The sequence below is a fragment of the Lethenteron reissneri genome, chromosome 26 (genome assembly GCF_015708825.2).
Source record: "Lethenteron reissneri isolate LAM-NWPU_2019-01 chromosome 26, ASM1570882v1, whole genome shotgun sequence".
NCBI classification, from domain to species: domain Eukaryota; kingdom Metazoa; phylum Chordata; class Hyperoartia; order Petromyzontiformes; family Petromyzontidae; genus Lethenteron; species Lethenteron reissneri.
This window is the reverse complement of record NC_083804.1, coordinates 760,404-775,620: the sequence shown is the minus strand read 5'-3', so window position 1 is coordinate 775,620 and position 15,217 is coordinate 760,404. Positions and strand designations below refer to the sequence as shown.

Below are 15,217 nucleotides of genomic sequence, written 5' to 3'. Positions count from 1 at the left end.
GCGAGCGCATGCCGGCTGGACAGCGCCGTGAGGGCGCGCGGGGTTCAGGGAGCGAGCGAGCCGCGCTAAATATTCCCGGCCCGCCGAGGACGATCGTTGCAAACGGGTAGCAGCGGCGGCGGCAGCAGCAGCAGCAGCAGCATTTGTCTTGGGATGACTCACGCGTCTCCACACAAACCACTCACGGCTTCACCACATTCCCCAGATTCAAAAACTAACTTTTGAAACTAAACCAAATTTGTTTTATTTTACCAGGTAAGGCCCACTGAGCTATACAACCCTTTTTCAGACACGACCTGGTGACAAGTGACAGCTCAACGATGTGGTTTATCACGTGGACCTGTATAGCAGCCAAATACTCCAAACGCATGTTTCTAAATGTTGAGGGAAAAACCGGAGGACCTGGAGAAAAATCCGCGTGACCACGGGGAGAGAGACATGCAAACTCTACATATACATGTGCCAGGATTGGGATCGAACCCACAACGCCCTGTATACCAGGTGAGGTAGTTAACATCTCGCCATCATAGCAAGTCACAGCCACAGCGTCTCCTTTCGAATGGAGAAAAAATGCTCATCCCTAATGTTCGTAGTGGAAATTTAAAATTGCTATGACAGAGGAATGATATCCATAAACTTCCACTGCTAACTTCTCACAAAATGGTTGCCTTTTTACGGAGCATGGATAGATTGGATGATGAGCTGAGTCCACCAGGTCCAGTTTATAATCAAATTCAGATATTTGCAAATCTCGCCTATGGAGTTGTAAGATGACAACAATGGTGATACATTGAGAACAATTTCTCAGATTAAAATAATCTCACTGCATGATTCATTAGTTATCAAATTTCTTGCCTAAAAACTTGCATAAACAATATTCTTAAAAAACTCAACACTGTCGTCAATGTTAGAAAACTGCCCAACTCAGGACTCCACCACAAGCGCTCCTGCCTGGCCTTCAAGCCCTTCAGCCACACACCTTCACGTTCTCCCTGCCACCTTAAACTCTACGTGCTCTCACTGCCCATGACAACTTTGCTGCTGCTTTTAGAATTTTCTCATACGAGGGTTTCCTCTTTTCTTCACTATAATTCATTTTCCTGTATCTTCTCCACGTAACTCATTTACATTTTAATCCGATCGTGTCTTTCATACTCTACGAATTAACTGCACATTCCTTGCCCCTAATAGCTCTGTCCAGCACCCCGAGAGTCATTTAGAATTTTGACTCCGTACAAGAATACAAATCAAATGCTGTGCATTGCTGCGCTGCAAACTAGAATGCGCATAAAGTTGAAGGGCAGAGCAGATTTTGAGGAGGGGGTGGTGGTGGGGGCGGTAGGGGGTGGAGGTGGGAGGGGGTGACAGTGGGGGGGTGGAGGTGGGGGGGGGTGACAGTGGGGGGGGGGTGGACGGCGATCGTAAAGCCTCCTGTGGCCCTCGTGGTCCGCGGGCCGCGTGGGTGAGCCGAGCCGCGAGTGGCCCGGCCTGAACCGCGCCGCCACCGGCACCGCGCCGCCACCGCTGTGATTGACCGCACCACGTGCGTTTAATGAGAAGAAAACACCGCCCCCCCCCCCATCCCATGGGCTCTCGGGTCTCTGGCGCAAACCCCGCTGGAGATGACGCGTGGCTCCGCCAGCGCTGACCCGGGGCCGCTCCACTCCTCGAGTTGTATTTTTGCGCACAGCGCAAGATGTGGGCCATTAATTCGGCAAATGAAAAGTTTTTGTTGTTTCAGACAAAAAAAAAAACGCTACCTGTGGTACAGAAATGGAACGACATTCCGACGCATGCCGAAGCGCGCCAAACCCCTTTTGGCTGGGGTGAGTGGTTATTTTTATAAAGAGAGCCCCGAGTGTGGATATTCTCTGCCCTATTGTCATGTTGTGCACTTTTGATTTATCTGCGTACTGCGCAACTGCCCAGCCACTGCTCATACAGACATCGAGATAAGCCTCAGACTTAAACAAAGCTATTTCTGAGATTGTGCGATATTCGTAAACGCTACACCATGAACGAAACGCGCCACATTCATTTCCTTAACCATTACAATGTTTGATACGTGAACTCTTTTAATCGAACACAGGCACACACCACACGTGCAGCGCATGAACTGGAGCCACGATATTCACGCTTATATCTCTCTCTGAGGCAAACATGACCGATACGAAGATTAAGAGAGTAATCCATGAGTACGCCAATAGAATTGCCAGCAATGATTAAAACGCTGAACCAAAGCGATACACAGTGGATTGAGACACTGGATTAAGTGGGCAATAAAGCGCACGCGTTATCGAACACCGCCCTCAACAGCACAACCGCAGAGAACGAACTTCCCGCCAGGGCGAGCGTGCGACTACGACGAGCGGAGCAATTCGCATCGCAGGAGGAGGAACGACGACACGCGGAGGAGTGCCGCTCACAAACCGCAGGAAGGATGGTGTGGCTTCTCTATAATTATTTTGTAATTAAACTCAATCTCACGCTCGTAATACGTGCACCGAATATTTATAAATTGTTGCTTTCAGATGAATGGAAAGGGCGCGAGGGAACAAACGAGACTGATCGTACGGGACGAGCAAAGCAAAGAAGACGCAAAAATTAGATAGAATATAATTTAATTCAAATTCTGACCCAGACTAGTGGCATTTCATTGAGTGGAGCGGCGGGAGTGCTCGCTACACATCCCGGAGCTATGGTGCCTCTGCTGTACCTGCTCAATGTGGACCTCCCGTGGAGCGGCAAATATGCTCTCACCGCCTCTCTAACCCTCAATTTCACCTCTTGATGACTGTATCCAATGCTGTTAACCCCGCATCACACAGCATTGGCCTACCAGAACGTGGAAACTGTGACACAGATTCAGAGCAAGGTGCTGAGCTGCAACAAAAGGCATTTCTAATGTTGCCTCCTGAAATATTCAGGGAGGTTTGGGGAGGATATAAGAAAATTCCTTTCCTGACCTGGGAGATCTGCCATCCCTGAAGCATAAATAGTCTCCACTTAACAAAGCCCTAAGTGGATGCTCTCTGTAAGCACCGGTCGCACGAACCTTTTAAAGCACGAGCAAATAAAAAATAACAACATTGCACGAAGAAGCATCCCAAGTCTAAATAGCGCCGACCGGCGCCGTGACCCATGCGCCGGAGAAACGGCGATGTGGAAACATCGACGCACGAGTCTACGACGCTCGCATTCCACCAAGAGGGCTCCGTCATCCGGGGCTTAAGTTGTTTGGGAAGCGTCAAGGACCAGCGAGCTTCCAGTCGCTGGTTGATGGCCAGCCCCATGGTGGGGCGCAAGCGCCCTTCGCGAGCGACGGCTCCCCCGCCAACGCGGACGCCTTGGGCCGGAGCGCGTGCTGCGCTGGTGACGGGGCAAGGGGATGTCGGAACAGCGGCAGCTCCGTCCCCATCCTCGGTGAAGGGGAACGGGAATGGAAACCCGTTCTGCTCGAAGACTTTTATTTATGTTTGTGAAATCACATTGAGAATTACTAACCCTTTTCGAAGGAAGGAAAGTAATTTCCTACTCAAATGACCATCGATACAGTGCTCATCTCCTACTAACAGCCCTGAGCCTCTGGTCGAAATTCCACATTCCTATGGCAGGGGTGAGTTTATCCATAGGACACACACACAAAGTGCTCCCGGAGGGTTGACAGGCCGTGTCAACCCTGAACCAGGATGTGAACTCGCTACCTTCTGATTACGAGCTGCTTGCTCTACCGCTGAGAGCCACCTGCAATGTATTGATCGGTATGATTATTTTCTTCCTTCAAACTTTTTTAGTCCCTCCATCTCAAAATGTATCCCTGCCCATTTTGGCTACAACGGCAGAGCGTAGTTTTGCGTTTGGCCGATTGTCAGCGCGTGGTTATTCATGTTCTGCCAGTACGTGGAAACTGCTGTGTGCAACAGCGCAGTGAATAAACAACATATCTTGGAAACGAATACATAAATGCATGGCGATGCTGTAAAAAAAAAACTGTAGTAATAGCCAACAATCCGGGATAGTGACCCGGGCACAGTCACCTCCGCCGTGTGTGCCAGCATGGCGGAGCTCGCGGGGTCGTAATGAGCCTGGGACGTTTGTTTGGGGCGTGAAACGCGTGGTTTCTCTTTCAGCACCTTTCAGGGTCTGGGAATATTTAGAGCGCACACAACACTCCGCTCCTTCCGTCGTCCCTTAACGAGAGAGATGTTTGGAGAATGAGAAAACAAAGGGATATCACTCTGCATCGTCGTGGACGGCGCACTTTAATTAGAGGTCACAAGTTCAGCTTGTATTGAGGTGACAAAAGGCAAAGGTGCAGCGCTGCAATTTCTCACGCCACTCGTAGCAGGACTTCCACTCGAGAAAACTCCTAAGGGTGTTTGGTCTACTCTTTCACATATTGGAAGATGTGGGCATACCCACATTTTAAACCGTACGGAACGTAGACATTTGAAGAGAAATGCTGTGGCCACTTTCCAGATGTTGTGGAGTCACCTTTCTCAAGCAAGATTATCACCGTTGCACGTGACGGGATGACTGCCAGTTCCAAAGAGGCAAACGTTTGCAACGTCTCAAGGTTTAACATGATGAGATTCACGACTCAGGTCTCCAACGATAAACACGACTGGCTCAACTCGAACATTCTGTAAAGTCGGAGGAATCAGCGCAGAGATAATGAAACATGAAAGTGTGACGAACCGATTTACGCGCGCGCGGTGTTCGCATTGAGCAGCGCTGCAGGCCACCGTGATGAATTATTCTTCCGAGCTTCGGCGTTCTTGGTTGTTTTCTCAAGGCTAAGTCTGCGCTTTGTCAGTAAACCCATAACAAATCGCAAGCAGCGCAAAAAAAAGCATCCGATTAAAAAAGGCGGCGGCATAAATGTTCTTTACGTATTGCGTGCTCTAGCCTGGCTACAATTCCCAGACTCCCCCTAGTTGGTGCTCATTACATCCTGGGTCAAGGGTGGCCTGGTCCCTCTCTCCCCAAGGGTTAAAAACATCACAGCATCACAGCATTCTTACCCCGAGCCCACGACCCCCTCCACGGCCCCTTCCACGGCCCCCCTGGGCGCCCTGCCCTCCCCCCGCAGCCGAGCCGCGCGGCGACCTCGCCGCGACCCCGCACACGGTCACAACGCCGCCGTGACGACGACGACGACGCGACGACGCCGACGAGGTGCGTTGCACACGGTGCCTCTTCTCGTGGCGGGGGGGGGGGGGGAGCTGGGCTCCGGCTCCCCGGAGAGAAGCCGCGTCCCACCTCCGCTCGGGGGATGGTGAAAGAGGTGAAGGTGAAGGTGAGCGCCGAGGAGCGGCTCGCTTCTTAGCAGATTGTCACGCCGATTGGAGAGCGCCCTTCGCTGGAACTTAATTGAGGTCACCGAGGTACACAGCGAGGCCACCAAGGAACAGTTAAGTAATCCGGCTTGAGGCGCAATTTAAAATGGCCCTGGTTAAAGTAGTGCAGGGTCTCCTTCAATTACGAGTCAAAAGCCAACGACTGCGCTACAAAGGATTTTAATTGAGTTTAAATGCGAATCAAGCAGCCCGCTGCAGTTTGCTATCAATGCGCGGGTTTTGTTAATTTGTAAGACGATGCCTCTGATCCGAGGTGCCTCGCTGTGCCCACCTCTCTCCTCGGAGCCACGCGGCTCGACGCCGAGAGACCACCGCTGGCTCAAGCTGCACTCGCACTCCGTCCTGCTGACTCAGCCCCCCGCTGTTATTTTTTCGACTTCCCCTCGCCTCTGCAACAGCAACGCCGTCCCCCTCTGCACGCCCTGCAGAGCGCTACCTCCCGCTCAAGTGGCGGTGCTGCAACAGACCGCAAGCGCTGCCGTCACGATGCCGCCGTGATGCTCGGCGTGCCGGGCGTGCGCAATCTCAGAGATCAGCGGTCAATTTTACCTCGCCGCGCAGCAAATGGCACGATGGAGCAATCCTTTCAACCCCTCCGTCGCTGTCCACTGAGCAGTGGAGATGGGCATACCGCCGGTTAGTCAATCAGTAGGTTGAGCCATGGGGTAAAGTGCGGGTATTACCGCCCAATCCAAGATGTATGGCCAACGTAGAAGAGTAGGCCAATATGCACTCTCGCAGGGGCTCCTCGAGAACTGCTTCGAGTGGAGGCCCTTCCACCGGTAGTTTTGGGACGGCCACATTTTCAACTCTCGTGGAGTCGGTGGCCTAAACTATAGCACGCGAACCCCGCGGCGTTCACCTCGTCGCGGGAAGGAGAAACGACGACGCGGGCGGAGCACAAAGAGCTCCGAGAGCCGTGCCAGGCCGGGCAACCCCAGCGGGGGAGTGGAGCGAGTTCACGAGAAAGCAGAGCGAGCAGGAGCGGTGGGAAATTTACGCTTCTCCTACCGGGGCCTGCGAAACCTCAGACCGCGCACACCGCCGGACAGGCGGCACCGGCGGGCGCTTGCGGGACACCGCGCGGGCGCGCCCCTCCGTGTGATCTCCATTGATAAGTTACGCACGGATGGGGTTTCTAAAGGCAAACAGCGTATTTCACACAGGTGACAGCTTACGTGGCCCCAACCGTAGAATGAACTGATCCGTGCTTTGAGCAAGGACAGGAATTATACTCGGGTCACGTTTGTTTTTCCTCCGCGGTAGTAATGAAGAGCAAAGAAATATGGACCGGTGCCCAAAACAACACGGGCACTTACAGCTTAAAGTGGCGTTCGGCTCGCGTTAAATAAATCATAACGAGCCGGCGAATACTTCACGCGCGCCGACCCGCAGAGAGCCGTGTAAATTATGGAGCGGCTCTGGAGCGCGCGTCATCATCGTGAGCGAGCGAGTCGACCGTTCGGCGCCCAGCTTCTGGACCGCCCGCAACACGGCGTTGACGAGGAGCTGAACGTCGTGATCAACACTCAGCGTCGTGATCAACACTCAGCGTCGTGAATAAACACCTAGCGTCGTGATCAACACTCAGCGTCGTGATCAACACTCAGCGTGGCGATTATTGGCGCCGCTCTTCTGCCCAAAAACTATTCTAACTTATTGCCATGCTATTTAAAAAAAAATCATTAAATTATTAAACTATTATATCCTTTTGCCATGTTTTTACTTAAGAATTATGCTCTTTCTGTAGTTCACTCATACGCAAGAATAGAATTTTTTTCTGCGTCCACAGGAGGCAATTATCCGATGATATGTTGCAGTTTCATGGAGTGTGCGCGCTGTATGAGGACCGCTGACACCACGGAGTGCGCACGCCTCTCCGGCGAGAGAGCCAAGATGGATTGCCCGTGCCGCGTGCCTCGCCGTTTACCCGGGTCCCATTCTTTACGAACTCCAGGGACTGCTCCGCTGAGAAATTCATAACCCACGTCACACCGCTGTGCGTGTGTACTCGTGCGTACGTGCGTGTGTGTGCTTGTGCGTACGTGCGTGTGTGCTTGTGCGTACGTGCGTGTGTGTGCTCGTGCGTACGTGCGTGTGTGCTCGTGCGTACGTGCGTGTGTGTGTTTGTGCGTACGTGCGTGTGTGTGCTCGTGCGTACGTGCGTGTGCTCGTGCGTTCTTGAGAGAGAGTGCAGTGCAGCAGAGTAGCGGACAGCGCTCTGCGCAGCGAACCCAACGACCCAAGTTCGATTCTCGCCCGCCGCCAACATCAGTGGGAAATATCTGAACTGATTCTGGTCCTCCCATAAGTCAACTCAGCCTTAAATGAGTGCATTATTTGTCGTGTAAACATTATGGCTGGAGGACACAGATGCAGCCGGGCGTGGTGCTGGCTACACCATCACCTCGTGCGCCGTGCCGTCCTGTGTCGGCTACACAAGAGATGTTTGTCTTTGTGTCAGACTACGTCGTTGTATATATGCATTCATACGTGCATTTCATTAAGTTGGCAAAGTGGTCAGCTCACAACCTCATGGTTGCAATAATCATATCCTGGTCGGGGCCGGTAAAATATTTACCACTTATTCACCCAGGGCTATTGAGTTTATGAGAGTAGCATTGCTTATTTTGAACTTTTTTGGCAAATTAAAATTTCATTAAAAGATCATTCTTAATCCACTAATCCAGGGAATACAACTGCACTCGGCAACTTAACTGTCAGAAAATTACCACCAGACTACACAGCTGTTCCTAATTCTCCAGAAAACCTTCACGTTTTGTGAACCGCTGAGTAAATATCCACAAGCTTGTACCGCAACTTTCATCGTGACATCTTAATTTAATTTGCGCTCTCCAATCATTCTCACTTAAGTCTCACACGTGGGTACTGGTGTCTCTGCAACCACTCGCCAGATACTCGGGGTCACGTCAATGTGACGTCATTGTCCTTCGTGGAGGACTTTCCCGTGCCTGACTTTCCTTTGACTGACTTTTCTTCGACTGACTTTTCTTCGACTGACTTTGCTTCGGCTAACCTTTCTTTCGGCCGACTTTTCCGTCGCCGACTTTCCAGTACCGGCACTGACCTCAAGGTCGTTGAAGAACAAGTGTGTGTCGGCCAGGTTGAAGATCATCTCCTCCATCCTGAGCCCGAGGGAGACGGACGTCGGAGGGTCCTGGAACGAACGCAAGCGGTACGTGAGTCACCCGGGGCGGGGCGGCTCCCGTGCGCAGTGCAGACGGGGCAGGCCCCCCGGGAGACGCGAGTGGCCCCACTGCCCGGGGGCACCCTGGGAGACGCCATCGTCGATGTATCATTTTGTGTCGTTTTCGCCATCTCGTTTCGATGTCCCCTCGTTATTTCAGGCTCCTTTGTAATAGTTTTGTTCACTCCGTGAGCCGAAAGTTTACATTAGCGTGTCCGTTGCATATATTTTAAAACTAATCGTGCACACGATTTGGCGAATGCATCACGTATGTAAAACACGTGTTTTACCTGATGCATGGTTAAACGGCAAGTCCTCGTCAAGGGCACTAGTCTCATTGGTCTGCGAGGAGGACGAGTATTTGCGATTTGCTCGTGGCCGTGCGGGAAGATGCTCGTTCGGATGCAAACCAAATGAGTTTGACAAACGCCGGGTGGGGGAATAACGGAAAAAACGGAAAATAATCGGTGAGAGCAGAGCATATTTACGGTGTCCTCGGAAGCATCGCATGGCTGGTCACAACCAAATAAACACGTGGGAATTTACGGGAAGGGCTGACATTTCTAATTAAACCCGCAGGTTGGAGGCCTCTGGCCAGCCCATGCAAAACACCTAAAAAACATCCCTGCCGTTGGAGAGTGTAAATCTGTCACCGGTCAACCCTAAGGGTCAAAAATGAGGTTCTGCTTCAAGAGCGCCGGGCCAAACTAAAGGCAACAACATTCCAAATAACAGAGAGAGTGAGGGGTGCATAAGTCAATGTACAACTCTAGCTTGCAGCAACCAATCCTTCTCTTTTAATAACTGTTTTTTTTTTAAACAAATCTCTAAGTTATGTCAGGGAGCGCGTAACATTATTAACAATACCTTGTCATTGCAATATGTTTCACTCACAACGGCACCAGCGTGCACAAAGGGCCGTGCAAAACATTTCTACCCAACGTGAACCAATGTGTTCTTTTGCCCCAGGTTTCTAACCTGCGGTGTGGATTGCAGCTGCATCCCTATAAGAGGACAGCTCCAAGCCGATGTAAGCTACAACATGAACGAGACAGTACAAATAAAACTCTAGAGCTTGACAAACACGGCCTGCGAAACGCGAAGCATCCGTCCGGTATATCCCGTGTCCGCGTTTGCAAACATCGCAGGGAATCATCAAAGTCGGCGGTAAATAATAACAGCCTCGTTGCACGAATGTTGGCGGGTTTTTATAATAATGCCAGACATGAATTTAGCGGGATTGCTTGGCTTTGCATGCGTGCGCGCCGTTTTGAGTATCGTTCAAATTCTGTGCATTCCACGGACAATATTTGCCCCATGACTCAGAGGGTGAATCATAACCGGCGAGCCGCCGCGGTGTACGTGCCGCTCCGTCGAGGACACGCGTTCGCAGCAGGAAAGACGATTGGGCTGTTACTCCAGCGTGATGGGGTTTTTTTTCCGCCAGCGAATAACCTGAAGCCAAAATTCCAAGCGCATTAACGGCGCGTCACGCGACAGCACTTACGCAAACCCTGAGCACGCGCGAGTTGCGTGGACTTAAGTTAGCAGGGTGGCACGGGTGGCGTACGCACACGAATATCCACGCTCTGACTTTACAGCCATGTGTGTGCGTGTCGGAACAGGCAAAGCAACCGTGTGGGTGCACACGTTTGTGTGGTTTGCGTGGTAACGGTCCAATCACGTGCATCTTACTTTGTGCACATGGGCTCGCACGTTTTAAAGATACACAATATATTCACTTGAAAGCTAAATGTAAGTGTGTGGGCTGCACACATGCCTGTGCATATGTATGCACGCATATTAACGTGTGTGGGACAGTGATACAAACTTAAAAACCTCGGTTTGATTCTTGGCCGTGGTTAACATCTGTATCAAGTAATATCAGAATCTGTCCTGACGACATGCCGGCTAAAATCAATCCAGTGAAGTGCGAAAACTCTACAAAGGTGAAAGCATCCAGGAAAGGAAGGGGCCGCGCGTGTGTGTATGCGTGGTGCTGGCCACCCACCCCCTCGTGTGCCGTGCTGGCCTTAATAGGTGCTCGCTAACAGCACTTGCCCCTACAGTCTGTTAAGGCTATACGGGGGATCTTTATCTTTGTCTGTGTGTGGGGGAGCTCGCATATCCTTGAAAGACCTGGACAAAGTCCCATCGGTGAGCTCCTCCGGCAGGCAAGGCTGCGTTGGCTGGGTCACGTAACCCGCATGCCCAGCCACCGCATGCCTAAACAGCTTTTGTTCAGCCGGATCGAGGGGACTAAATGGGCACGCCACGGGCTAAAGAGATGGAGTGATGTGGTACAGGAGGATGTGGAGCTGAGTGGACTAGCCGATGACTGGTACCAGTGGTGTCAAGATCAGCCTCTGTGGAGGAGGCTCGTGAAGGACGCTACTGGGCAGTTGGAGGCAGTCGCCCTTCAACAACAACGGAGGGCGGAGGAGCGACGCTCACAACAACGAGCTGAGCGCCGGGTGGCTAAAGCACAGCAAGTTGGTACAGTAGGGGGCACAGGTGGTGCATCAGCCAGTCATCTCGGTCATCTCGGTCAGTAGACCCGTGGCACCTGGGTCTGCCCCGTGACCTCCTGCCAGCGGGCGTTCGACACTTCACGTGACCTCAACGTGCACATAGCCTGGCACAAGCGTCGTGGTGATGTCACTGCCACTTAGTGGCGAATGGCGATTGTTGTTGTGTGGGAGCGGTAGTGTCTCAGTTTCATTTTCAGTTTCATGTATGAGGTATAATAACGCTCTTGACTCGGGTGCAAAAACATGAACAAGGAGGTAGGCGTGCTGTGCTATGGGCCCGGCGATCCGAGTTCGATTCCCACTCACAGCCAACACCAGTGACGATTATCTGAACCGTTTCTGGGCCTCCCCTAGGTCGACTCAGCCTCAAACGAGTACCTGGTGCAGTGTTTAAACATCGCCACTGGGGAGACAAAGGCGGCCGGGCGTGGTGCTCGCCACCTACCCCTTCACGCGCTGTGCCGTCCTTCATAGGTGCTCGCTAACAGCACTTGCCCCAACAGTCTCTTCAAGGCTATACAGGGGATATTTGTCTTTGTACATGAGCAAACCGAACAAACTGGGCATGAGTTTTTCTGCTGGAATTCGTGTCGTTTGATTTTTCCATGGAACTTGAGGTCAACAGAAACGCTTCGCATGGCGCCTGATAATGCTGAACCATGCGTCACGTGGCCAGAGGGGTGCACGGTCGCTCCCCACTGTGAGTCTTCAGCTTCGCAAAGAGCAGATCGCCCAGACGCGTGATCAGCGCCGAGTCACGCTAGGGGGGACATGCTGCATTTGTTAGAGCGACACAGCCAATGTGCAATTTCTCATTAATTACGTTCTCCAGCTACAGCAGTTTTAACATTTGTTCATCATCAGCCATGCCCAATTAACTTAAATCCTCCATTGCGTGAGTTCTATAAGTATTGTTTATCATTGGTTGTTTATCACTGGATGTGTTCGTTGAACACAACAGAGATTTGAGAGTAATTAATTATAGTTAATGGAGCAATAATAACGCATAACCAATTAATATTTTAGCTAATTGGCTGGCATCCTTAGTTACTATAATATTTCATATCCATTCAAAACATTATGATGGCTTTTCGTATTTGCATTTTCAAATTGGATTCCAATTGGAAAATGTAAATGTCACAATTCATATTAATCCTTGTCATTTCTCGGAAAGGAAAAATGTGAAAATGTCAAAAGCATAGGTCTAAAGTGAAACTCATGATTATAGTTTGCAGGTAATTAAAACCAGATATAAGCGCTCAGGAAGTTCCGTTTAACCGTCCAGGTAGCTCAGCGGAAGAGCGAGCGGTTGGCAATCAGAGGGTTGCAAGTTCACATCCAGGCTGGGGGTTGAATAAGCCCATCATCGCGAAAGGGGCGATAAATTGAGCACCACTTTGTGACAAAGTCCAAGAGTGGTTGTCCTATGGAGATACCTCTCTCTGCCACAGGAATTTGGAATTCCCGCCAGTGGCTGAGGGCTGTGAATGTGAGATCAGCACCAACACCTCAATGCTCGTGTGGGCAGCAGGAGATGACCGCGACAAGTGTGACTTGCAAGAGCAGTGACAGCGAGCGAGTTGAGCAATCGCCGCCGCACCTGTACGCCCTGCAGGGGCCATTGTGAGAAAGCACGTGCTGCCCATTATTGGCGGCACATACCGCGCTTTACGGTGCAAGGAACACTCGGCCTCTGTGTGAGCGGCTCGCCGCTTTGTGTTGCATTCGTGAGGTTTTATGCTGTGAAAGGAATTTACACCCGAAAAATGTAATTTATGGAAATGTTTAAATTGCATGACCGGAGCCATTTATAATTCAACTTTTTGTGCTTTTTAAATTGGAGACGTATACACAAAACTCTTGGCAATTACGTTGCCTCTTAAACGTTGAAACTAATTCAAACAGAACGCTCTTTATAACATGCAAAATATGGTAAGCTGTGAGAAGTAAAAGTGAAAAACTATTCAGAAGAAAATCCCTAAGGAGGAGAAGGAGGAGGGAGAGTGGCACACCTGCAGCGCTGCTACCGCGACCTTCGGCTGAGTGGGGTCGCGGAGTCAGCGGGGAACGTCGGCGAGGATGAGCCAGCTGAGCGGCCAGACTCGCCCAGAAGCTTAGCGGGGGGGGGGGGGGGGGGGTTTCCCTTCCATCGACGCAGCCCATTTAGGCAGGCCGTGTCACTCAAACGGACGATGATCGATCATCGTGAATAATAACCCCGTGCTAGCCAAGGAACAAACAATGTCCGAGCGGACATGCATCGTGGATATGGAGCGATGAAATCGGTTTGTGTGCAGGTGCAGCATCGAGAGAGGTGGCGGCAGCTCGGGGAGGCTGTCATCTAGCAGTGGATGGAACACGACTGATGATGCTGACGACGAAACTAAACAAAAATACTGATACTACAAGCAACCAGTTGAGAAGATAATGTATGGAAGAGTGCTCGACACGTTTTCGAAGGTTCTGACCAAGAGTTCCAACCCGAGGGGCGAATGATTCATGAGCCGCTCTGCCTCTCACGGCCGAAAACAAGGGCCACTCGGTGGCCGGCCCCGTTCAGCATCCTGCGGGGCAGGATGTGAGTTCACAGTCGAGATGAAGGCACCGCCCAGCCGATGGCTTCTAAGGGGAGTGGCAGGTGGGTTGTTTCCAGGGTCTCGCTCGCCGTAGTAGTAATAATAATAACAACATTGTTCTCATAGAGTGCCTTTAGTGGGGGCCACCTCAAAATTTTCACACCGGATTTTTGCTACAACACGACATTCTAAAGTTTCAACCCTCTGTCACCTAAGGTGTGGTGGTTGTCAGGATTGTTTGACCGTACTTCACCGTACTGCTCAGCACGTGTTGGTAAAGAGGGAAGGCCCAGGACTGGTTCAGACTTCTCTCGCCCTGAGCCTCTCGGAATAAGATGAAGCAAGACAATAGAAAACAAAACAATCATCGATCGAATATGCAAGCGCTTTTAAATAAGGAAAGCGATAAAACAATATCCATAGGATCATTATTGATAAAATGTCAGATTAAAAGAGTGTTTGAACGTGATGTATCTCAACCACACTGGCGACGTCCGAGCGGCAGTCACCATTGGAGCTCCCTCCCTCGCCCCGACAATCTTCATATAATCAGTTGCTATTATTACACGGCAATACGGCCTACATGTGTTCATAAAACATTATAAACTATTGCTGTGATATGTTCGATCGGGGACCGTATGAGATGGTGGCAGCTTAGGGAGGTCAACATCCAACAGTGGATAGAGAAAGGCAGATGATCAGCATGATTGCTCTGAATAATCTATTTCAATATTACAGTAACGCGATACCAGCTTCATGATAAGATGAAGAAATAGTAAAGTGAGTGAGTCAGTGTTTTAAAAATCCACATTCCTCTGATAGGAACCATTACCATCTTACTTTTCTCGAAAGTGGTACGTCTTTCAACAATCACAGATAAACAATCGGCTAAACACCCAACTGATCAAGCACCACAGTGCTACCCATAATGATTATTCAAATTGTAACGAAATCATTTCACTACTTATCATTTACGCTTGTATACCCAGGAAAGCTTCACTGAGTCTTGTGACTCGTTTTCAGGAGGATCCTGCCAAGTTTTCACAGCAGGGCTCGATTACTTGTGATCCCAGTCCAAAAAGAGAAGCAGAGGAAAGAGAAGAGAAGAGAAGCGAGAGGAGAAAGAGGAGAGAGTACAAAACGGGTAAGAAGGTCACCCAGCAACGGGGCAACGTGTGAACTAACACGAGTGAGCGCCTGCGGAGGCCTGCTCCAGCACGGGCGCACCGCAATCGCGCCGTCGATAGCCGCGTGTTTAAGAAGAGCGCCTTTTCGCGCGGGACCCTGGCGCTTGACGAGTGAGCTAATGGGAGGCCCTCTCCGGGCTGGGGGCATTGCCCGGCTACAGCTGTCATTCGCGGCAGTGACAGATGCAACGAGGGCGACGTTCAGAATGGGAGCCCCTAAAAATATCCAGCACTCCCCAGCACATTCCACCCAACGGCTCGAGCCACGTCCGCGTACACACGGGGTACGTGCGCGCGGGCGTACGTACACCGTGTCGTCGCTGTGAAAATGTTTTGCGTGCACTGTACAGTGCGG

The 15,217-nt window shown here is 51.0% G+C and overlaps 1 protein-coding gene across 6 annotated transcripts in view; it reads right to left on the bottom strand.

Annotated features, from left to right (window-relative positions):
* Positions 1-15,217, bottom strand: part of LOC133347438 (eyes absent homolog 1-like) — a 97,001-nt gene that overhangs the window by 17,732 nt on the left and 64,052 nt on the right. For all 6 annotated transcript variants that reach the window (XM_061559683.1, XM_061559682.1, XM_061559686.1 and 3 more), the window contains one exon: positions 8,449-8,538. In XM_061559683.1, the coding sequence (XP_061415667.1) occupies positions 8,449-8,538 (90 nt within the window). The remainder of the gene's footprint in view (positions 1-8,448; positions 8,539-15,217) is intronic.